Source organism: Typopeltis vanoorti, chromosome 24, assembly GCF_054136105.1.
Source record: "Typopeltis vanoorti isolate ZY-2024b chromosome 24, IOZ_Tvanoo_1.0, whole genome shotgun sequence".
Lineage (NCBI taxonomy): Eukaryota > Metazoa > Arthropoda > Arachnida > Uropygi > Thelyphonidae > Typopeltis > Typopeltis vanoorti.
This window is the reverse complement of record NC_143572.1, coordinates 8551138-8577018: the sequence shown is the minus strand read 5'-3', so window position 1 is coordinate 8577018 and position 25881 is coordinate 8551138. Positions and strand designations below refer to the sequence as shown.

General features: G+C 36.0%; 1 protein-coding gene across 4 annotated transcripts in view; it reads left to right on the top strand.

Moving 5' to 3' along the window:
• Positions 1–25881, top strand: part of Rad9 (cell cycle checkpoint control protein Rad9) — a 242435-nt gene that overhangs the window by 83171 nt on the left and 133383 nt on the right. For all 4 annotated transcript variants that reach the window (XM_090413858.1, XM_090413854.1, XM_090413855.1 and 1 more), the window contains 2 exons: positions 3380–3479; positions 23937–24043. In XM_090413858.1, the coding sequence (XP_090269984.1) occupies positions 3380–3479; positions 23937–24043 (207 nt within the window). The remainder of the gene's footprint in view (positions 1–3379; positions 3480–23936; positions 24044–25881) is intronic.

Below are 25881 nucleotides of genomic sequence, written 5' to 3'. Positions count from 1 at the left end.
TTTATATTTTTCTTTAATAAAAGTAAGTATTGTTGGAAAGTTTTATTGAACTTAACATGTCAATTAAATTTTTATCTCTACCTTATAACTCTAAATTTAAATTGCTTAATTTTGTACGGAAATCTACTAAAAATGATAAGTGTAACAACCATCTTTTATCACTCAATTGTGGATAAATATCTCCTTTTTTCATCAAGAAAATTTTTTATATCGTTAATTAATACAAGAAATCTTTCTAAAAATTGACTTCTGCTGAGCCAGCGAACATTATTGTACAACAGAAATTTCCTATCATCATCTGCCTGTAATTTAAATAACCGCCGTTGCAGGGCTTTTCCTCGAACAGAATTGACGATTTTAAATGTAATATCCCAAACATCGTTTGTGTTTAATCTTTTACTACATAGTACTTGTTGGTGAATAATTCAGTGGTATGTTAAAAAATCTGGATATTTGTCATCTTTTTTACATAATAAAATGAAGCCTGATTTATTACCTATCATTGCAGGAGCACCATCAGTAGTAATAGACACAAATTTAAAAAGCAGAAGTTTGTTGTTTCACAAATTCATCAAATGCCGAAAAAACGTCTTCTCCCCTCGTCCTTCCTAATAATGGTATAATTTTCAAAAGTTCTTCTTTACTTGAATAATCTTGAAATACAATGCGAATAAATACCATTAACTGAGCAATATCAGTGAAGTCATTTGATTCATCAAATTGTAATGGAAACGCAACACACTGGTGAATGTCTGATATTAACCTGGTCTGGAAACTTTTCTCAGGCAATTGGAACTCTTCCTTTCGGCAATTTGAAACCTTGTGTGCGGCCTAGAAGTAGTCTCTCTCTAGCGACGTCTTGAACCGAGAAGCTCCTTTCTGGAAGTGGGAAACTCCTCTCTCAAGCAAAGTGGATCCAGGCGGACTCTCTGACGGCGACTCTGGACTGATAGGCCTCCTCTCTGACAGTAATTCTGGAATCGGGACCCCTTCTGCTTGCTTCAGTCCCTTTTTTTAGGCCTCCTCTGAGATCTCACATGAAGTTTGGCAACCCCCAAAGAATTGTTATGAGTCTTTCATCTTTAAGTTTCAAGTTTGGCACGCCTTTTGTCCTCCTCTGCTTTGTTTTGATTGTAAGTTGCCTGCCATTGGAAAGTTGGTTGAATTCTTTGACTGACTTCGGAGATGTCACTTAGAGCCTGCAAGCCTTTCTCATACATACAATTTTCAATAACAATCTTTCTAATGCCGCCATGTACAGCTTCAGTGACTAAAACATTGCCTTTGTTTTTATCACTCTAACATATTCTTATTAAAGCAGTGTATATAGTTAGCTTCAAAAGAGTTGTTTACAAAAACATCTAATACAAACTATACCGAGACAAACAAAGTTTATTTTTTTACAATATTCACATGGGACTTAACCTAAGTAAAAAATTGATGTAATGTGCTTTGGAATATTTAATATTTAAGCTACAATCGAGTTTTTACACTTTGCTCATAATCGTATTCACTCGGCTCGCTGTTTGACTTCCACTGATCCAAATTAATTCATTTACCTGGACTTAAAATTACTGATTTGACAATTTGAAAATCGCTATGCGATCGACGGGTTGAACATCCCTGTCATAAGCAACCACTTATGATAAGCTGTTTTCCTTTCTTGGACTTCCCTGGTACACATTTTGGAAAACCATGGCTTGGATATAGGGTGGATATTTTGAACAGTGTGAGGAATGAAAACCACCAATCCAAAATGGATAATTTCAACAAGGTTACAAAAGTATCTGGATCTGAAGAGCAGAAACAGTAGTGTGTCTGTGGAAAGGAGTAGAAGAAGTCACAGGGATCTTCTTACTTGGCATTGTAGGCATTTTGTGCCAAACTACATGAGGTTTTGAATGGCTTAGGGGAGAATGTTCAACAAGAGATGAAACTTGGATGAGATTATCTGAATTACCAAGATGAGCAGTCACCTGAACAGTGTACCTGGAAGAACTGGCTAAGAAAAGATTCAGAATGTTGAATGATTGGAGAGGATTATCATGGATTCGGAATGGGCAATTAATGATTTGTTTTAAATCATTCCTTGCAGCAAATGTACCTGCTTTTCTTCCTTCTTGGTCACGGAATTCGAAAAAGGAAGCAAGTCAGAATTGTGAACATTCAAGTTACCAAGGAAGATGACTTCACTGTTAGGAAATTTGGATTGTGTGAAATCAAGATTCACGTGTGAGAAGTTCAAGAAGTCAAAATGAATTTCAGAATTGATGAAATGGCAGAGATAGCAGATGAATGAGACAGGGAAATCTTAAGCCATGCAGTCAAAAGGGGGCGATTCAAGATTAAGCATCATCATCTGGCAAGGAATATCGGATTACATAAGTATTGCTTACATCATATAGGGTGTAGTTTTTAGACGATTAAGATGGACTGTGTTTGTTTTGGCAGAAATTTGGAGTTTATATTCTGTCATTAGGATTCTTTAACTGATCCAAATAACTGCTCTAATAAATTCAGTAGGAAAATTAGCAAAAAAAAAAAAAAAAAGGACATGGAAATCATGAACTGCATTCACAGTGGTTAACTTATAGAATAAGTAAAACATTTAAGCTATTTAGGCAAAATTGTTAGTGAAGATGGAATATTAATTAAATATGGAAATAGGAGCTAACTGAATAAACTGATATGGAATAATAAGTAGCCAAAACACTGAACTAGTATTATACAAAACAGCTTCAAATCAGGTTTAAATTATGGATCTGATGGCTGGGGCAGAAATAAAATAGTTGCTCAGTGAATAGAGACCACAGATTTTGCTACTCTATTTTTCAGAAAAATTATTGTAGTGAACAGATAGCATCAATGGCAGAAGGATTTTGTAATCATTTGTGTTTAGGAATGTGTTAAGTAGAATTAATCTGTGCTAGTATGAGTACTTAAATGGAATTGTAGAGGAATGGTTAGCAAAATAGGTTGATGCTAGTATAACAGGGAAAATACCTATAAGAAAATCCTGATCAAATTAATTCATTTAGCCCTTGAAGACTGAAATATGAATTTTCACAGTATTATGGCACTTAAAACAAATGGCAGATTAATCTGGAAGGTGGTTAATATGAAGCTAGTAATAATGTAAACTTTATCATGTAGTACTATCATTATATTCTATATACTTACCCTCTTAAGAGAGTACATATTAAGACTCAGATGATATGTTTCATTCTTCAATCTGTCATTGGCTAAATTCAAAATTATCAATAGTCTTTATTTATAAAATAAATTTAAAAATCTGTTTACAATATATATACTCTTTTACATTTAATTGTTATTGAATTTAGTGAACTACTTTTATTAATTGCTAATACTTGTATGTTAGGTGTAGTAAAAACATATCATCTTTCAACTATTGAATGTGATACAGTTCAGGCTGCATTTCAGAAAGCTTCTTGTCAGAATCAGATTCTTGCTCCAGCAAGGTAAGTTATAATATTTTGACTTTTTTTATCTTTTTTATATTTTTTATATCTTTTTTATATTTTTAGGAAAGAACTTGACATTGTCAGCATCCAGGAATGTGTTAGCAGAGCTAATCTCAGGTGGTATGGTCACTTAAATAGAATGGGAGAGGAAAGATTAGCAAAACAAGTGTTCTCCGCCAGGTTGGCAGGAAAACGACCCAGAGGAAGACCAAGATATAGGTGGATTGATACGGTACAAAGTGCCTTAGACGATAGAAATATAAGATCTGATAATGTTGGAGTCTTGACAAGTAACAGACTGATTTGGAGGAAAATTGTAGATAGGAAGTTAGTAATGATGTAATTTTTTCATGTAGTACTGTCATATCCTGTACACCCCTTGAGGGTACATGGCAGGAATTTGATGATGATGATGATGACTTTTTTTATCTTTAATTTGGGGAGATTTTTATTTATAACTGAAGATTTTAATTACTCTGTTTTGTCAGGTGAAAGTTGTGTGAAGAAATAAGTAAAATAAGTAAAAGTGAAATAAACAGACAGAAGTGGTGGTGGTGGTGGGGGGTATTACAACCTGCAAAAATGATATCTATACGAAAACACGAGACTAAAATTCTATACCTTTGGAATCTGACATATCTTTACTAGTGTCTGAAAGAAAGCAATGCTATTCTTCACATTAGTATGTTTTGTACTTTTTGCACAATCTTAATTCCTTCAATGCTTGAACTTAAATAAGCTTAGATTACGAGCGTCGTGTGAAAAGTTCTCAGCCTCGACTACAGATGGCAACACTATTGGCAAGATTTTTTTTCCCAAGTTGGTACATCTGTCATAAGCATCCATGTAAAATTGTAAGCCGTTCTATCAAGTAATTTGTTTTATACAGCTGTCTGAAGCAAAAGTGTTGTCTATATCCCTTGAAATGGATAAAATTGAGTATCATGCAGTTATAAAATTCTTTGTAAAAGAAGGTTTAATGCCAAAAGAAATTCATTCGAGGTTCATAAAAATTTATAGTCACTCTTCTCCTTCGTTTTTGACAATGGGCTGCTGAGTTTAAACAGGGTCGTACCAGCCTTGAAGATGATCCATGTGGAGGACATCCAAAAAAGTGTAAAAACACCAGAAATCATTGATCAAGTGCACGATATGGATTGGATGACCTGTGAGTCAAAGTGCGTGAAATTGCTGAGACTATAGGCATTTCAAAAGAACATGTAGGATATATTTTGCATGAAGAATTGCAAATGAAAAAGCTTTTTTGCACAAGATGGGTGCCGCACTTGCATATAGCAGGTCAAAAACGCACTCGCATTAAAATCTCTGAACAGTGCTTGGAGCGTTTTAACAAGAATAAAACTAATTTTGTGCATTGATTTATTACTTTGAAATGAGACTTGGATTCACCATTATACACGAGAATCCAAACAGCAGTCAAAACACTGGACAGAAGCCGGTTGTTCACCGCTAAAGACATTTTGTTTATTAATTATCTTGAAAAGGGTGAAACAATAACTGGGGAATATTCCGATTTTTTAATCAGACTAGACAAAAAAAATTCGTGAGAAAAGATGCGATTTTCAGAAGAAAAAAATTATCTTTCATCAGGACAATGCACCTGCCCACAAAGGTGTTTTGGCAATGGGAAAATTAAGGGATCTGCACTATGAATTGTTGGAACATCCACCCTGTTCCCCAGATTTGGCTCCCTCTGACTTCTATATCTTCCCCAAACTAAAATTCTTCCTCGCTGGTCAGTGTTTTTCTTCGAATCAAGAGGTGATTGCAGCTGTGGAGGGGTATTTTGCAGATCTTACTGAGAACCACTACAGGAATGGGATAATGACGCTGGAGCATCGCTGGCATCAATGCATTAGTCTTAAGGGAGATTATGTTGAAAAATAAAAATAATTTTGAAATGATAAATTCGTTTTTTCATTTATAGGCAGAGAACTTTTCAGACCACCCTCATAAATTCTTTATAAGTGTCTCACTTTTTGGTATAATTCAAAATATGTCTCATTCTTCTCTTAATTTTCTTGTGACTTAATTTTCCACTGAAAAATATTAAGCTTGTGTATGATTTGCAAATTACTCCCTAATTTTGCACTTTGCACTTAGAGATGGCATACGAACGCTCACCTGGTGGTAAAATATGGGGTATGGGAGCTAGTAGACCACTAAACTATATACTTTGTAAGCTAATCTGGTAACAGCCAGATTAGTTTACAAAGTATATAGTTTACACTAGAAACTATATACTTGTTTCCATTGGCATATGGAAACACTAGAGCAGTGTTTCCATATGCCAGTGAAAACCAGGCAACCAGAGATTTGAGCAAAAATGTTTTTGAGCACAGTGATATGTGGTCTGACCTAGGGCTCCAGAAATACATCTTAAATCTACTAGCGACAACAAAAAAAAATTACTTGTCAAAGGTCTTTATATATATTACTTGTTTTAATAAATACATATTGTTATAGGTGATTTTTAAAAGAAAACAACAAAATGTTATGATCAGTGATAATGTAAAGTAATACAGTGGGTCTTTTCTTGGTTGCAAAATACCACTTAACAACTGATTTATCTAGAACAAAATCTTGCAGAGAAGGGTTATTCATATGTATCATGCAGGGTGGAGGGATTCATTGATAAACTCAGCATCCCTTTTATTAGATTCATTTGACTAAAACCTCATTTACATGATGTACTTGTTGGTATAATGGCTATAATTTCAAGCAATTTTGAGAGAAATAGAAAGATGTCCTTATTATTCATTGTTTTTTCAAAAAGGTCTTGTATGTTTAAATGCTTCCCTAAAACTTTGAACATGTACTACTCTTTCACCATATTTGTTGAAACTTGTCTTCATTATCATCAAAATATTTCCTGAAATGTTTACCCAAAATATTAATTTCTTCTTTCCCAAAATCTTTCAGATCTTCAACTAGGTAAATGTAAATACTGAAATAACTTTGGCAATTTATGATTCATTTACATTACATCTTTTTTTATTAAATGCATTATTCCTTCATGTATTAGTAGTGTTTGTTCAACATTCAAATAGCTCTCTGCACGCATTATCTAAATACCATTTTATATAATCTAAAAATTTCCTCTCAAGAGGTTGTGGAGCTTCTCTTGTTTCTTTCAGTGCATTCAAGGTACTTACATAACATTTTGATTGTCTTATTAGTTAGTTTTCCCTTTGAAAAATCAGTGGCAGTTGTTTGAATAAAGTTCAAAAATCTAAAATAAATGGATTATTTTGGCAAAGGAGTATGTTTCATTTTCTTTAACAGGCCTTTTTGATATTGCTGCATCACCTTTTTTTTTTTTTTTTTTTCACTACCTGTTTCCTCTAAATGCATTACCATTGCAGAGTAGTTGTTAACAAGTGCAGTCAGTGCTCCTACTCTAATAGAATCTCATCTTGAATGTGTAGATACTTGATCTTCAGGATTTTTGTTTGCAACATGGCTGCTACTTTTCTCATTTCTTTCAGTCTTTTTGCATTCGGGTAAAAGGTATATAACTTTTTAACTATTGTTTCAATTGAAGAAACAAAGAGAACATATTTAATAGAATTTAAAACAGCCATATTCAAATTATGTGCATTGCATTGCACATTGCAATGCAATGTGTTGATATAAGATCTGGCATGTCTCTTTTTAATTCTGCCACTAGCCCTACCCCTTTTTCTCCTTGCATTTTTCCTACTTAGTCTGTTCCAATGCCAACTAACCAATTATCAGCCTTCTATGGCAAGAATAACTTATTCATTTCATTCTCTAATATAGCAAAGTACCTGGAAGCTGTTGAGTTTTGAATAGGAATTATGGACACAAATGCCTCTTCTAGTTTCTGATTTTTATCTACTTTTCTCTGACACAGAAAAAACGACTGTGCCTGTTTCTCTTATTTAACAAATTGAGAAAATCAACTACGATCTCCTTCGAAATAGTTCCCTTCTGAGTTGAAACACAGCTGCATAGGATGCTGCCAACGTTTAAAGCAATTCTCCAGATCATTTTCTGAAAGGCTGTTGAGGATCTCCATCGTTTTTGATTTCACATCTTCTACCAACAAAAAATGGGTTCCTTTGAGCACTGACTTGATCTTTGGGAAGAGGAAGTCGAAAGAGCCAGGTCTGGCAAATAGGATGGGTGTTCGGGCACAGTGATGTGATTAGCTAAAAACTGCTTCACAGACAAAGCATTGTGGACTGGTGCATTGTCTTGGTGCAAAATCCAACCATTTCTCCACAATTCTGGTCATTTCCTTCTCATGCATTCGTGCAATTCAAGGTAATACTGCTGATTTACTGTCTGGTCACTGGGAACCCACTCTATTTTGTCATTCGAAGAAAACAATCAACATGACCTTGAATTTTGAATGACTCATGCATGCTTTTTTTGGTCTTGGAGATATTGCTGACTTCCACTGTATTGATTGTCACTTGGTTTCCGGATCATATGTAAATATCTAAGTTTCATCACACGTAATTGCTGAATTCAACAAATCGGGTTCATCCTTAATGCATTGCAAAAAGTCCAAACACAGTTTCTTGCGATGCTCTTTTTGTTCATCTCATAACATTTTTGAACCATTTTTGCACAAACCTTTTCCATGTTCAATTCTTCTGTTAAAACACTTGTCGAAATAAACTTTCTCAGCTACGGTTCAAACACCCAACCTTCTGTCTTTTTGAATCACACTTTTTTAATGTTGTCATTGGTAACTGCTGTTGTGTAGGCACTTGGGTGATTATCTTTCGTGCTTTCTCTACCTTCCAAAAATCATTTGTGCATTCAAAAATGCATGCACAAGACATGCACTCTTCACCATAAGCCTCAGTCAATAATTGCAAAGTTTCTGTCGTGGATTCCTTCAGTTTCACAAGAAACTTGATGTTAACTTGCTGCTCACTCTTGCACTTCCGACCGAGGGTAAGAAAACGTGTATATTTGAACTGCATTCACTTATACTGAGTAAAGCGGTGGAGTTGTGCCTTGTCTCACATTGACAGATTAGAATATGCTCTGTAACCATATCTTGTCTTTCCCCTCCTCCTCTCCGTTCCCAAGCTATATGGTTATCTTGTTTTTTTTTTGTGCCAGACCTTGTATATATCTCATATAAAAAAACAAGTTCCTTCCTCCTCATTTGAAATACCTGTAGAAACATCTAAAAGAAGATTAACTTTACTGGAATCTTTGATTTCTTTAACTAATTCTTATTTAATGACACCAGCAATAACTGACACAAATTCTTTACATTTCATGTCATTCTGGTGCTGCTCTACTCATCCTGTATCTATATACAGGTAGTGATAGTCTTTACCTAGCAAAGACTATCACGTTTTTGAGATCAATAAATGGTTTATTGAATTTAGATGTATAATAGGCTGTATTAAAGAAGCACTTGAGGTGTTCGGACATTGCGGAATCCATTTTCCATTGGCAAGCAGCTAGAGGTGTGTGATTTGTGGCCAAGTCTATGTCATAGCATTTTTTTTGTGAGAATTGGATACTTCATGAAACCTAAATGTCTTCACTTTGAAAGGTCGTCGAAAACCCCATGGAAATCTCGAGTTACTGTCAGCAGCCTCATAGTATGTTTTATAGGTATTACAAAATGCAACTTTGTAGCATAACCACATGAATTTCTTGAGGCACATCTTACCTGATTGTTTATACATGATGGTGCAACAGAACTCTTCCCTCAGTGTTTTTAGCACTTTCTAGTACCTGCCATTCAACTTCAGTTTGCATCGTTTCACAAAAAAAGTGTAGTTTTTTTTTATTGTTTATAATGAAGGGTGAATTTATATAAATCATTCAATAATTTAATAGGAAATTCAATAATTCAATTCAATAATTTTACATTTAATTCAATAATTAAACAATAATTTAATAGGAAAGACAAATAATAAAATTCACAAAAACAACAAGGTAGCACTCACTGTGAAGCTAGCCCAGCTCTTTTCACAATGTACTCAGTCACATGATCTGATCTCTGACTTATGTTTGTGAAATAATTGTATTTTTTTTCAATAACAGTGTAAAAAGTCTTGTCATTATGTAAAATGTTCAAGTATTTAACTGCATTAAGTGTTAGTTCATGTTGTGAAATGTGGAAATAAGCTTGGGATAATACTATATTAAAACTGTGCATCTAGATATTATTATTACACGGGCACCTCCATGGAGTCCTAAGACTCATCGTGACAGACCTAAACTATCAATACAATATCTATGGTATATTTCCTTGAAACCATTAACAGGCAACCCATTCATTCACCACTCTCCAAGCAAAAATATAGTCTTCATGTCTTTGCTAATTACACTGTTACCCAACTTCCAGAGATGGCCTCTTTTTCTGTCTCCTCTAGTCAATTGCTGAAACATTTCCACTGCATCAGTCTTATAAAATCCTTTAAATCAGTGTTGCAGAGCAAAGCTTTTCATATGATACATTGGAAATTGACACACTTTGTTCTCTTTCTATATTTAACTGAGATCTATATTTTGTTTTTAAGGCATTCACTGCAGAAAACCGATTTCATATAGATAAGTGTTGGAAATGGCAAAAGTGCACGAAAAGCTCATGACTTTATTTCAGAAAATTCATCATCAACACCCGCTCAAAATTCAAATACCAATTTAGATGCAAATTATCTTTTGATTTTGCCACTTGACTTGAAGTCTATAAATTGTTCCTCTTCTTCAACTGAGAAACCTTCAGGGATAATTTGAAATGGGTTTCTAACCCACTCGTACATTGCCATTATGTTGTTGTCAATTATAAAATAGTTTCTAAAATTCTTCGTCAGCATTGTTAAATGATTTTCAATAGTTGCAAATAAAACTTTGATGTGTTGCTCTTCTGCCTTGTAGGTCTTGATAAATTCATCCACATTTGCAAACATTTCTAATTTTTGTTGCTCTACTTTTTTTTTTGTTCCATAACTCTAGTTTTTTACAAAAAGCTTTAACTTTGTCACTCATCTCTAAGATATGTGTATTTTTAACTTGGAGTTGCAAGTTTAATATATTTAGTTTCTCGAATATGTCCACCAAGTATCTCAATTTCATCACAAATAAGTGGTCTCTAAACTTCTGCTTCTTCGTGATTTTTCTCATCCAAGAAGATTGCTATTTCATCTCTTAGTTTGTAAACATGTTGTAAATGAACATGCTTACAAATTAAGAGATGAAATAGCAATCTTCTTGGAAGAGAAAAATCACGAAGAAGCAGAGAAGTTTAGAGACCACTTATTTGTGATGAAATTGAGATACTTGGTGGACATATTCGAGAAACTAAATAATAGCCATCTTGTGATAACCTGTAATAACCATCTTGTCTCGCAGTAAAATAGTAATGCTGAATGTTCCACTCCAGCCATGTGTTTCCAAAGTTTAGAAAACAGTATTGATTTTATGGGTCTCATTTTTATATTCACCATGGTTATAACTGTTGTTAACACAATGTTTAGACCAGGACTCATTTCCTTTGCAGTAATAGCTTCTCTATGAATCATGCAGTGTGTCCAAATGCATTGTGGGGATTTTTCTCTCACAAGGGCTTGTAAAATTTTAGCCTTCGAGATATAACTCGAGCACCATCAGTACAAATTCCAACACAATTTTTCCACTGTACGTTTGCCTTGCATATAAAATCATTCAATATTTTGAACAATTCAGATGCTGTAGCTCTTCTTTCTATTGGTTTACAAAACATCATCATCATCAAATTCCTGATATATACCCTCAAGGGGTACAAAACAATAACTCTTCAACTGCTGATAATCCATCGCAGAATCGAACATAAGCAATTAAATGACAATCCTTGTTGCTATCTGTTGTTTTGCTTCGTCAAGCTGAATTGAGAATTGGTCACAAAGCTTCGACAAAAGGTGATGCATATCTTCACATATATCACCAATTCGCTGAGCAACAGTATTATTTGATAGAGATGCGCACTGTAGTTGTTTAGTAAAACTTTCTCCAAGCATAGTTTCCATAATATCAATCACAGCTGGAAGAATTAGGTCTTCTCCGATAGTGTGGGGCTTTTTGCACATAGCATATTTTATATGCAGCTTTGTAAGAAGCTAGTAAAGCTTTTTCATTTACAGACAAAGCTTTTTTAATGCTAGATTTTTGCTTTTGAAAACATTTCAGTTTGGCAGCAAAGACCTCTCAAGGTTTGTTAACATACTTCTTATGAAGTGTTTCCAAATATCTTTTAAGTTTATTTGGTTCCATGCTATCAGCCGCCAAAAATTTTTGAACAAATAACACACAGTGTCATTCTTCGTCATTCACTTCAGTCTTTGTAAAACTGAAATCTAAGTATTCTGCTGCATACTTTCTTGATTTTACTTTCGGAGTGATATTCTGTGAACCTAAATTTGTTGATGTCGATGCTCCACAGTCATCAGATGCCCACTTACGTCCAATTAAAAATTTATCCATTTTTCTAAGCTAGAAAAGATTGTTTTTGTACTGTCACAGTCATTGCAAATAGGAGTAAAATAACGCTGAGCATTGACTTCTCATTGTTGGTCACTGTTGTGACCAACAATATCTTGCAATGTCAGCCTTATTTATACTCACAGAAACATTTTCCAGAACATTCAAGACTTCCTGTGATGAAATCGCAAATGTTTCCAAAAGGCCAATACGATTCAATGGTCTGTGCAGTGATGCCGGGTCTACACAATTTTCGAAAGATTTGATAACATATTTAAATTTGTATGAATATTTACAAATTTTAATTAATTCCTATATTTTTTTTTTTGTTTCTTTTGCTAACTTCTATGAGTTTCGTTAGTGTCTTGACACAAGAATTGCAAGAGGAAAGGTAGTGGGGGAGGCACCACAAAAACTAATATTAAAAAATGGGGCACACATGAAAGAAGGTTGAGAAGCACTGCTTTAAGTAATGTTTCTATCATATCCCCACTTTTTTCACCCATCAACCAACTTACACACCCTCGGTCTGTCCTCATAGGACAGACTGAGAGTGTATTTAGTATTCCACAGACCACTCACATTTGGATTCTCTCCACCACTTCATCTCCAAGAAATCCAAGTGACCAGACCTAAGCACAGGCATCACACTTCCTTATACCTACTGTCAGTGTACCTCTTATCATAGCAGCAATGCAGTGTGCAGTCTTCCCAACATTTGTAACGTGCTCGAACTTTAGCTGACTGAGATCTAAAATGTTATCCATTTCCTGAAGTACAGTTCCACTAATACAGTACATATCCTTATGTTTTTGTACTCTAAAGTATAGTACCTTGCATTTGTTAATATTAACTACAACACTGTTCATTTTCATAGTATGATAGTTTCATTGAATAGCTAAAAGTTTATTCAAATCTTCCTATCAAGAATTAATATCAGCATTATTTCATATAATTAATTCCTTATAACTCTCTGATAACTCATAGTGGTGAGTAGATTTCTGGAGCCATGAGTCGTATGTTGCCTTACACATTGGCATCACTAAGCTCCCTTATCCCTACTTGTCAGTGTACTTCTTATCATAGCAGCAATGCAATGTGCAGTCTTCCCAACATTTGGTCATCTTCCTTTTCTGAGACATAACTCCATGCACAACATTCTGGTATCATTCAGAGAGCCAATCTCAAATCCATCTAACCAATCTATTATGCACTTCCATCCTCTACTACTTGTACAACCACCTATCATGACATAATCTACTGAATGCCTTTACAATGCCCAAAAATATCATTCTATATGAATCTCCCTTATACAACACATTCATCACCTTATTACAAAATGCAGTAGACAGCTAAAATGAAATGAACCAAGCAAGTTGTCATTCTTCAGAGAATTCAATTTGAGATCATTTGTGGAATGCAGTGTTTGTGTGTGCAAGTATTTATTATCAAAAAGTGAGTTAATCATGGGTTAACATTAATTGAAATGGTGAGAGTTTGTGTGTGTCAGAAGTTTTCTGTGAGCATTAGAAGTATGCATGTGAAAAGGGTTAGTGACATATTGAATGTTTGTGAAAGTACAAAAATGTGAGTTTTGTATAGAAGGTAGAGATATATAGAAATAAGTGTAGCTAAATGAAGTACACTGGTTTCCATAAATTAAGGAACAAAGAAAAAAAATCACAGTAACTCAGAGGGGGGAGGAAAAATCGTATGAAAGTAAAATACATTATGTAAAAATTGATGCTGAGTCCGGTGCTCTCAATAGTATATGAAATGAGCCACAGCTTAAAAGCAGGCATTTTTGAGTTTCCCTTTCATGTCTGGCTGAGAACAAGACATTTCATGATAGCAAGACATCATTTAACAGATGAATTTAGGTGAAAAGCCATTGTGAGGCTGGTCATAGTCAAGCTGAGGCAGTATGTATGTGATAGATGTACGAATCATTCTGTAGTTCACAGGTTGTGGAACTACACTAATTCCTAATACAGACCAGTAGTCTGCATGCCCTATTCCCACTCCACAGGCGAGAACATTTAACATAATCAAATCTTGGGTCCAGTTAACATGGGCCTGGCTCCATGTCAACTGGACCCAAGACCAATGGGGGTTCATATTGTTTACAGACAAGTTTCTGATTTTCCTCTACGAAGCGATACCAGGTATACTCTGATCCGGAGAGAACAAGAGACATGTTACCATTCTTCTAATATCCATGAAAGGAACACTTATGGTGGAGATAATATGATGGTTTGGGGAGGCTTCTCATTGGTGAAATTTATAGAGATAAGGTTCTGGATCCCTTTATTTTATTTATTCGTATGGCATGAATATCAAAACATGCAGTACAATACACTGTCACTTTAAAAACATATAAAATTAAAAGTCAAAAGTCATTTTAAAAACCAATAGAATTAAAAGGTTACATCCATATTGGTCAGATAGTTCATAGTTTCAGGTGTAGCACTTAAAAAGTCCAATTTGTCTCCTGAATATGCTCTGAGATAACACTGAGTCACAATATGGTTCACAGTTTGTCTCTGAGCTCCACAATCACAATGCGGGGATGGTCGTTTACCCCATTTAAAAAGCACGTCTACACATACACCATGACCAGTTTGTATTCTATTAAGCTGAGTCCAGGATTTTCGTGAGAGGTATGAACAAGCATCAAAACTTTCTTGTAATTCATTGAGAGAAAATTTTGTGATGTCATCTGTATGGCTCTTTCCCACTGTTCTTGCCACTTTTGCTTCAAGTCAAAGTTAGAATGTAGTAGTAGTAGTTGGGCTAATTGTAGTGGTGGATGTCTTGATCTCAATCGTCTACACTTAAGTCTGGGAGATCTAAATGTATTGGTAAGGCTGTGTTCTCCAAGATTTTCTTATACTCCTGTAAGAGAGCCTTAGTCCTGCGCAGATTTGGTGGAACAATGTTACTAAGAGCTGGAAGCCAGTGTGTGGGTGTTGATTTAATTGTGCCAGAAATCAGTCTTATTGTATTATTTAGTTGGCTATCAACAAGTTTAACATGTGTGCTATTTAGCCACACTGGTGAGCAATATTCAGCAACAGAGAAAACTAGACCAAGAGCAGTAATCCGCAGATTATTGGCTGTTGCTTCCCATGTCGTGCCTATTAGTTTTTGTATTATGTTGTTACGGGTTCTTAACTTAGCAGAAACGTTTGTTAGGTGTTGCTTGTAAGAGAGTGTGCAGTCCAAGGTGACACCCAAGTACTTTGGAAACTTATTGTGTCATAGTAAACATCCTTCAAAGAAGATATGTAAAGTGACATCTGCCATGATTATTAAGGTGAAAGCTTGATACTTCTGTTTTGTCTGGATTGAGCTGGAGCCTCCATTTTTTAGAATATTCACCTATAGTTTTCAGATCTTTTGTAAGTACGTCTTCAGCCTGACTCATGTTTTTGTGTCGAATGGCAATTACAGTGTCATCAGCATAACAGAACTTGCGTGAGATGGTAGCAGGCAAGTCATATGTGTATAGGTTATAAAGTAAAGGTGCCAAAACTTAATAATGGTCTTCCTTGTGGAAGACCATTATTAAGTTTTCGTTGCCAGGACATTTTATTTCTTAATATAACTTGAAAGAAACGTTCAGTGAGCATGGAGGAAATTAAATGTGCAGTCCGTTTACATGGGACAATGCTAAGAAATTTGTATATAAGACCTTCACGCCATACTGTATCATAGGCTGCTGTTAGGTCCTAGAAGACAGCTGATGTTTTTTCTTGCTTCTGAAATCCAGCTTCTATGTATGATGTTAAAGTGAGCACTTGATCACAGCAACCACGTTTTTCTCTAAAACCAGCTTGCTCAATTGGGACATGCTGCATAATTGGTATGGACAATCTGTTGTACAGAAGGCACTCTAACATTTTATAGGTGCAACTCAATAAAGCAATAGGTCTGTAACTTTTTGCCTCCTGCGGTGGTTTTAGTTTTCCAGGTTTAAGAATAGCAACTATTTTCATCATCATCATCAAATTCCTGCCATGTACCCTCAAGGGGTGTACAGGATATGACAGTATTACATGAAAAAATTACATCATTACTAACTTCCTATCTACAATTTTCCTCCAAATCAGTCTGTTACTTGTCAAGACTCCAACATTATCAGATCTTATATTTCTATCGTCTAAGGCACTTTGTACCGTATCAATCCACCTATATCTTGGTCTTCCTCAGGGTCGTTTTCCTGCCAACCTGGCAGAGAACACTTGTTTTGCTAATCTTTCCTCTCCCATTCTATTTAAGTGACCATACCATCTGAGATTAGCTCTGCTAACACATTCCTGGATGCTGACAATGTCAAGTTCTTTCCTAATATCCTCATTTTTAATATGATATTGCCATTGATGCCATCTGTTCACGCCTCTAATCTTTCTCAGGACTCTCATATCTGCGGTCTCTAGTCTTTGGTCAAGTGTTTTACTTCTGACCCAGCTCTCAGATCCATAAGTTAAAATTGGTTTGAACACAGTCTTGTATACAGCTAATTTAGTGTTCCGACTAATTTCTTTCTTATTCCATATGAATTTATTCAATTGACTTCCCACGATACCAGCTTTGCTGATTCTGTTGTCTATTTCTATATTTAGTTTACCATCTTCAGTAAAAATTGTGCCTAAGTAGCTGAAATGTTTTACTTGTTCCACAGGTTCTCCATTCACAACACAGTTGACATTTTCAATGATTCTGCCTATTTTCATTGTCTTTGTCTTTTTATTGCTAACCTTCATACCATATCTATTACAACAGCTATTCAATTTAGTCAGAGAATCTTGCAGACTTGTAACGGATTTATTTAGAAGTATAACATCATCCGCATAAAGCAAAGAGCTGACATTAACATCTCCAATTTTGATATCAGGTTTAATACCACATTCCTTCATAATGTGATCCATATAGATAATGAATAACAGAGGGGATAATGTACATCCTTGTCTCACACCAGATTTAACATTAAACCATCTTCCTGTACTTCCTTCAATTCTAACTGCTGACTCACAACTCAAATAAAGACTAAGTATTGCTTGATATAATGCCCCATTGACACCATATAACTGCAGCGTATTGAATAGCTTCTCTCTTGGCACCTTGTCATATGCCTTTTCCAAATCGACAAAACTTAAATAGAGATCTTTGTTATATTCCCATGCTTTCTCGACTATTTGTCGTAAAGTGAAGATCTGATCCTGACAGCCTCTATTTGGCCTGAATCCAGCTTGTTCTTCACCAAGCTTTTCTTCCACAATTCTTCTCAACCGTTTCTCAAGTATACTTGCATAGATCTTGCCAGGAACACTCAGTAGGGAAATACCTCTGTAATTCTCACATTCAGTTTTATTTCCCTTTTTATATATGGGTACTATGAGAGCTCTACTCCAATCATCGGGAATTCGTCCCTCTGTTCAGGCTTTCTGAACTATGCAGTGCAGCCACTGTAAGACTCTTATACCACCATACTTCAGCATTTCTGGTCGAATATCATCTACTCCTGCTGCCTTTCCACATTTCAAGCCTTTGATGGCTTTTTCTACTTCAAGTATGGATATGTATTCCTGACTGCATGCCTGGTCAGTGTTTTTTATCACTGTGCTGTCATCACTGCTTGTTTCATTTAGCAGTTTTTCAAAGTAATTACTCCATACTTCAAGGATATCTTTTTCTCCTGTTTTCATTTCACCTTTATCATCTCTAATTCCTTTTACAGCACTCTTTCCTCCATTCCTAAGCTTCTTCAACAACCTCCAGAATATTTTGCCACCTTCTTGATATTTATTTTCTATATTCTTGCCAAAGTCCTCCAATGACTTTTGTTTAGCTAGTTTTACACACTGTTTAGCTTTCTTACATTTGTCTCTGTATTCTGTAAGAGTAAAAGCTGACTTATTTGCCAGGAACTTTTGATATGCTTTCTTCTTTTCCTTCACTGCCTCTTTAACTTCCTGTGTCCACCAGGGAGTTCTGATTTTTTTATCTTTGCACACAACCTCACCACATGCCTCTCTGGCAGAATCAATCAATGTTTCCTTCAGAGTTTGCCACTGAATCTCCAAGGTTTGATTCCTGTTCTCAAACTCTTTCATTTTCTTTTCAATAATATTTCTGTATTTTAGTCTACAGTTTACATCTGAGAGCTGCTCAACTTTTATTCGCTTTAAAACTTTCTTACATGTTATTCTTTTCAATATGAAATTCAATTTTATCCTGCTCAAGACTAAATAGTGATCACTTCCAATTTCAAATCCTCTGTACACTCTGGTGTCCTGCACCAAGGAGAAAACATCACTATCAACAATAACATAGTCAATGAGGCTTTTCTTATTCCTAGCCTCTTCTCTCCATGTGAATTTGTGCATATTTTTATGTTGGAACATGGTGTTAGTAATAACCAGTCCATGTCCTGAGCAGAAATCCAACAGATAATTGCCATTATTATTAGCTTTGCTCTTTTCTCCAAATTTTCCCAAAATATTTTTGTATGTCTCACAATCATTTCCTACTCTACTATTTAGATCCCCAACAAGGACCAACTTTTCCTTTTTCATTGTGTCATTTCTAAAGCCTCAAAAAATTCCTCCACTTCTACCTTAGTAGAACCTTCTGTGGGACCATAGGCACAAATAAGTCTCATTGTCCAGTTCCCCATTCTCATATTTGCCCACATTACTCTACTTGAGACTGACTGCCATTCAAGAAGATTAGCCTCGTATTTTGTGTTGAATACTATGGCTACTCCTTCTTTTCCTTGATTGTTATTGCCTGAATATAACATTTTGTATTTATTGCTCAGAAAGATTTCACCAGTTTTGGTCTTTTTTGTTTCAGTCACCCCTATTATGTCGATCTGGTACTTATCTAATTCCTCAGCTAGCTCCATTTCTTTGCCATTCAGGCTTCTTACGTTGATAGTACCGATCTTTAACTCTGGTGATGTTGAGTTGGGGTTTGTTTTCAGATTTATTCCAGTAGCTGACTTTTTGCTGTTCACCCTGGTTCCCTGGCGAAAACAACGGGGGCCTTGTTTAACCGGGCGACGCCCCAGCCGGCATGAAATTTTGTCATGTTGTACCATAATTTTTTATTTTGGTTTAACCAATAAGAATACAATTTGGTCGGCTAAATCCCAAATTGCCAGCCCATCCTCGTTCGTTCAGTATCAAAGTAGATACCCAGCAGGGTGCACCACGAGAAGGTGAGGATTGGACATTAGGTCAGAAGCCCGGTCGGTTCTCCGCATTCCTTTAAAGGCTATGTGGAGGTCTCCTCTCAGTTATACAGCTTTGAACTATTTTTGACTTCTTAAACTGGCCAGGTAGTCGGCCAGTCAATAATATATCAGAAAAGAATTCACAGAGCCATTTTATATTAATCAGAAATTCAGGATGGACACCATCGAAACCTGGGGCCTTGCCTGCTTTGATATCTTTTATGACGGCTTTTACTTCATCTATAGTGAAGAGTGAGGCATATTGGGAGAAAGCAGGGGCATTTATTTTTAAAGCTCTAAGTTCTTTCTTAACTTTCTTGGTATGCTCACGGTTCCTAGGTGCCCTTGATATATTAACGATTTGATTAGCTATTTTCTCAGGGGAGATGATTGTGCTTTTTCTTTTAGGTAGATTAGTTGTGGATAGTTGTTGGAGAAGATTCCAAGCTTTTCTACTTGATCGTTTGAAGTCAAGGTTTTCAACCGTATCAATCCATTTTGTTTTTCGAGATGAGTTCACGCTGTGTAGTAATTCATCTGCTATTTCAGGATCTTCACTTTTCAGGAACTCTCTGTAGAGATGTTCACTCTCTTCATTCCATCCGGGGACATAATCCTTTTCTGTAACCTCGAGGGATATATTTTTTCGCAGTTGATATGATTGCTCCTACAAATCTCTTATACTCTGCAACCCTAGCAGGTATCCACCAAACACATTTATCCAATTCATTCGCAAAATTTCTCCAATTTGCTTTTTTAAAATTCCAACACGGTCGTGGAAAGGATCTTGCTATAGGTAGCGTCATACCAATTTCCAGTAACATCGGTTGATGTTGACTGTGTGGGAAGTTAGAAAGTACATATCATTTTGCTGGTAATAGTTGCCCTTCTGTGTTTATTGAAATAAAACATAAGTCTGGGTTAGAATCTGTTTGCCATGCTGATGATCTAAAGGTGTTTCTATCTTTGGCATCAAATACAAGGTGTATATTATTTATTTCTGCCCATTGAACGAGGGTAGTCCCGCAGTCGTTGTTATCACGGTACTTCCTTTCTTCATGATGGCTATTAAAATCACCAATCCATACTATTGGATGTTGATAAGTAGGTATCACATCTATAGACCATGATGTTAAAGGAGGTTTATAGACATTGGCTATTGTTATGTTGTGAATTTTCACACTCACAAGATGGGTATCGTTATCACATCTTGTTGTCAGGACAAAAGCATTTTCTATATCATCCTTGATATATGTTGCAATGCCATAATTCCGGTGGTATGTAGCACCAATCAGAGTGTAACCAGTTATTTTTCCTTTTCTATTAAGGTCGTCTTCGTTTTCAGCATGTGTTTCTTGAAGAAGCACAACGTCAATGTTATTTTCTTGTAGTATTTTGCAGAGATAGTCACATTTTGCTCTGTTAATCCCCTCGATATTCAGTTGACACATCTTAAGGCTAAATCCCAGTTTTTTGTCAGCATCATCAATAAAATTAGAAAAATCAGTATTGTTTGACTGCATGCCTTAGCCAGGAGAACTAAGTGTTAGACTAGCTGCCAAATCGCTCTAGCTCAATTAGCGTTACCCAGGGTGCACCACGAGGAGGAGAGCTAGATTACACCCCTCTGGATCCTATGTAATTTGTATGCAGATGTCATAAGGGAAACATTTATCCTACAAGACAATAATGCCAATCTTTGTTGAGTGAAGCTTGTGGACCAATATCTACAAGAGACTCATTTATATATGAGTAGTCCAGCAAAGTGTCCTGACCTTCATCCTGTTGAGCATGTTTGGGGTGCTTAGATGTATATTGCTACTCTCATCCCCAAAACTTTGAGGGACTTAGTAGAGTCTCTGCAAGATCAGTGGTGGTTATTTCCAACTGAGTATTGTGAGTGCTATATTGCTGTGGAAGGTTACCACATTCCTTATTGAGGCACTTTGACAATCTTATTTTGACCTTTTGCTTTTGACCATTGTATTTATGTACCCATTTGTTACTGAATTAAACTGTTTATTTACAATTTTTGTGAGTTTCTTTTACATCTCATATATCATACTGCTTTTCACTGAATTGAATGAAAATTCATCATATACAGTTTTTGAGCTTTCATGATTTTTCTCTTTTTCCCTCTTTATTCAATACCATGTATTGAATAATGAACATGTGAGTCAGAAGAAGGATAACTGATGCAGCTAATAGTTGGAAACTAACAGTAGCAGATTAATGTTGGAGAAAATTGCTGATGAGAAGTTAATAATAATGTAAACATAATTGTGCTATCATACATTCTGTATTCTTGATATATCCTCCTTTAGGATGTGTGTGTGTGTGTGTGTGTGTGTGTGTGTGTGTGTGTGTGTGTGTGTGTTTGTGTATCAGGAAATTATGATATATCTCATAATATAAATAATAAGGCAATATATTTCCTTATTCACTTCTCTCCATGAGAAAATAGAATTCTAAAGATCTCAAATATTGTTTGATCAAATATTGATTAATAGTGCATTTAAAATTTTTATTAGTAAGTAAAGTTGGACTGGAAAGTGTACAAGATTGGTGGAAACATAATTCAAAAGTAATCCTGAGCTGTGCAATCGAGGTGCTTGGTGAGACATCTGGAAAGATTAGAGAGCAGAAGGAGGGTTGGTGGTGGAATAATGATGTACAAGTGGCAGTGACAGCTAAGAGGAAGGCAAAGCAGAAGTGGGATGAGTCAAGAGTGGAAGAGGACAGAGAGGTGTACAAAGAGAGAAAGCAAGAAGCCAAGAGAGTTGTGGCACAGGCGAAGGCCATGGCATATCAAGATCTGTATGATCAATTAGAAACAAAGGAAGGACAGAGAAAAATTTATCGACTAGCGAAATGTAGAAATAAAGCAGCTAAGGACATCTTACATGTGAGGCAGATCAAAGATGCTGAAGGAAGAGTATTATGGAGGGATGTGGACATAAGAAACAGATGGAAAATATACTTTGAGGGACTTCTGAATGAGGAAAATGCAAGGACTCACAGAGGAGATGGGCAGCCTTCTGAGGGGATGGTGCAGAACATCAGTAGAATGGAAGTGACGGAGGCCATGAAGAGGACGAGGAATGGAAAAGCGGTGGGCCTCGACAGAATTCCAGTGGAGGCATGGAAGGCACTGGGGGAAGAGGGAATTGACCTGCTGTGGGACCTGTTCATGAAAGTTTGCCAACAGGAAAATATACCCGAGGAATGGAGGGAGAGTACTCTTGTTCCCATCTTCAAGGGTAAAGGGGATGCACAAGACTGTAAAAATTACAGAGGAATAAAGTTGATGTCCCACACAATGAAGATCCTAGAAAGGGTTCTTGATGGTAGATTGAGGGAGGAGGTGGAGATTGCAAAGGAACAATTTGGCTTCATGCCTGGTAGATCAACAACAGATGCTATCTTTGGGTTACGACAGATGATGGAAAAATATCGAGAGAAACAAAGGGAGCTGCATCTGGTATTTATTGATCTGGAGAAAGCATACGATAGAGTGCCAAGGCAAGAAGTCTGGAGGTGTCTGAGGGAGAAGAAGGTGCCGGAGAAATATGTCAGGTTGGTGCAGGAAATGTACAGAAATGTGAAGACAAGTGTTCGGACCTGTTTGGGACAGACAGAAAGTTTTCAAGTAACAGTTGGCTTTCATCAAGGGTCAGCATTAAGTCCGTTTCTGTTTAATATTGTGATGGAGGTGGTAACAGAGGAGGTGAGAGAAGATGCACCTTGGACAATGTTGTATGCAGATGACATCTTGCTGTGTGTAGATTCAAGAGAAGAAGCGGAAACTAAACTGGAAAGATGGAGAAAAGTACTGGAAGAGAGAGGTATGAGACTGAGCAGAAGTAAGACACAGTATATGTGTTGCGCAGTGGGCGGTGGCCAGGAGACAGACCTGGAGCTGGAAGGAAATGTCATCAGGAAGGTGAGAGACTTTAGATACTTAGGTTCGACAGTGGAAGAAGATGGAGGAGGTGAGAAGGAAGTGGGATGCAGGATACAAGCAGGTTGGAGGAACTGGAGGGAGATGGCTGGAGTGTTATGCGATAAGAGGGTGCCGATCAATCTGAAAGGCAAAATTTATAGGACAGTAGTGAGGCCAGCTATGACATATGCTATAGAAACTGTGGCCCTGAGGAAAAATAACATCAGCAGGATGGAAGTAGCAGAGATGAGAATGCTTAGGTGGATGTGCGGTGTGATCAGAAAGGATCATCTGAGAAATGACTATGTCAGGGGAACAGTGAAAGTTACGAACTTAGGAGCGAAAATACAGGAGGCAAGGTTGAGATGGTTTGGTCATGTGATGAGGAGGGAGGACGAATATGTGGGAAGAAGGGTCATGCAGATGGATGTGCAAGGAAGGCGTAAGCGTGGGCGGCCAAAGAAGAGATGGAGGGAGCTGGTAGAAGAGGACTTGAAGATGAAGAACTTGGATGTGGTGACAGCCCAAGACAGGAAGGTGTGGAGGAGACTCATAACAAACAGTGACCCCACTTAAGTGGGAGAAGCTGCAGAAGAAGAAGAAGAAGAAGATTAGTAAGTAAAGTGTCAAATACTTTGTTTGAATAGAAACTTTATGTAATTATAGAAATTGCAAATATATTATAAATATACTACTTTCTTCCAGGATACTTTATAATTTTTAAAGTAATTAAATTGTAATTAAAAGTGATTTGTTTAAACTTGCTGAATGTGAAAATGAAATATTTTAGGTTATTAGCAGATGGTGTCCTGAATTTCAGTTCTAGTGTTGACGAAGTAACTATCTCTGCATTAACAGATAGATTTTCACTTCGAAATTATGTGGATGATGAACCAGGTAAAACTAAATTTTTAATGTATTTTTTGTTAGAATATTTTTGACTCTAGTACTAATTTGTTGCAGTTGGTAGCGATTGATGCCCTGTGGCTCGATAGAACTTGTGTTCAAATTCCATCCAGAGTGTAAGCAGGGTAACTTGAAATGATTTTGAACCAAAATAAATCGTTCCTCTCAGAACAATTCAAAAGGAAGTTTATTTTTTCTGATCACATGAATTAATAATCAAGAATAGAGATTTTTTTTTGTTATCATAAATTTTTATTTATCTGGATTGGAACAATTTACTTGTTGCTCTGAAGTTATATTTTCGAGTTGGAGCAAAAATTATCACTCTCAGAAATAATGCTCCATCAGAAAAATAACAACAAAACATATATAAATTTTATTTATTTACATCTAGCTATTTGTATTTATTTATGTATTGACTATTCATGAATTAAAGAATTGTTACAGTGAAAAACAATATGATGCAAAAATGGTATTTCTTTATTTGTTGTTACTAGATTAACAAGGAAAAAGAATATTCATAATTTAAATTTACTGAAATACAAAATGGCAATGAAAGTTTTATTTATACACAATATATAAGCTGTGTGTGTGTGTGTGTGTGTTCGAGTGCATGTGTTTTCAGGCAGAGAATTATTTTCTGACTGAAATTTTTTGCTCCAAACCAGAACAATTTACCAGAGCAAAAAAAAATTTCGCTCCTCTGGATTAAATCCTCAAAGGTAGATATCCTAGAATCTGAACATCAGTTGTTTCAGCAGGATAGAAATATTTACAAAAATATCTATCGTTCCACTCCAGAATAATTGAGGATCAAAAAGGATTTGTTCTTCAGATCTTTATTTCAGCCCCTGAGTATCAGGAATATTTTTATGGAATTTTCAGCCGAAAGATTTGATCTCATGAACTCTCTCTCTCTCTCTCCTGTAAAACATCATCATCATCAAATTCCTGCCATGTACCCTCAAGGGGTGTACAAGATATGACAGTACTACATGAAAAATTTACATCATTACTAACTTCCAATCTACAATTCTTCTCCAAATCAGTCTGTTACTTGTCAAGACTCCAACATTATCAGATCTTATATTTCTATCGTCTAAGTCACTTTGTACCGTATCAATCCACCTATATCCTGGTCTTCCTCTGGGTCGTTTTCCTGCCAACCTGACAGAGAACACTTGTTTTGCTAATCTTTCCTCTCCCATTCTATTTAAGTGACCATACCACCTGAGATTAGCTCTGCTAACACATTCCTGGATGCTGACGATGTCAAGTTCTTTCCTAATATCCTCATTTTTAATATGATATTGCCATTGATGCCATCTGTTCACGCCTCTAATCTTTCTTAGGACTCTCATATCTGCGGTCTCTAGTCTTTGTTCAAGTGTTTTACTTCTGACCCAGCTCTCAGATCCATAAGTTAAAATTGGCTTAAACACTGTCTTGTATACAGCTAATTTAGTGTTCCAACTAATTTCTCTCTTATTCCATATGAATTTATTCAATTGACTTCCCACCATACCAGCTTTGCTGATTCTGTTGTCTATTTCTATATTTAATTTACCATCTTCAGTAAAAATCGTGCCTAAGTAACTGAAATGTTTTACTTGTTCCACAGGTTCTCCATTCACAACACAGTTGACATTTTCAATGATTCTGCCTATTTTCATTGTCTTTGTCTTTTTATTGCTGACCATCATACCATATCTATTACAACAGCTATTCAATTTAGTCAGAGAATCTTGCAGACTTGTAGCGGATTTATTTAGAAGTATAACATCATCCGCATAAAGCAAAGAGCTGACATTAACATCTCCAATTTTGAT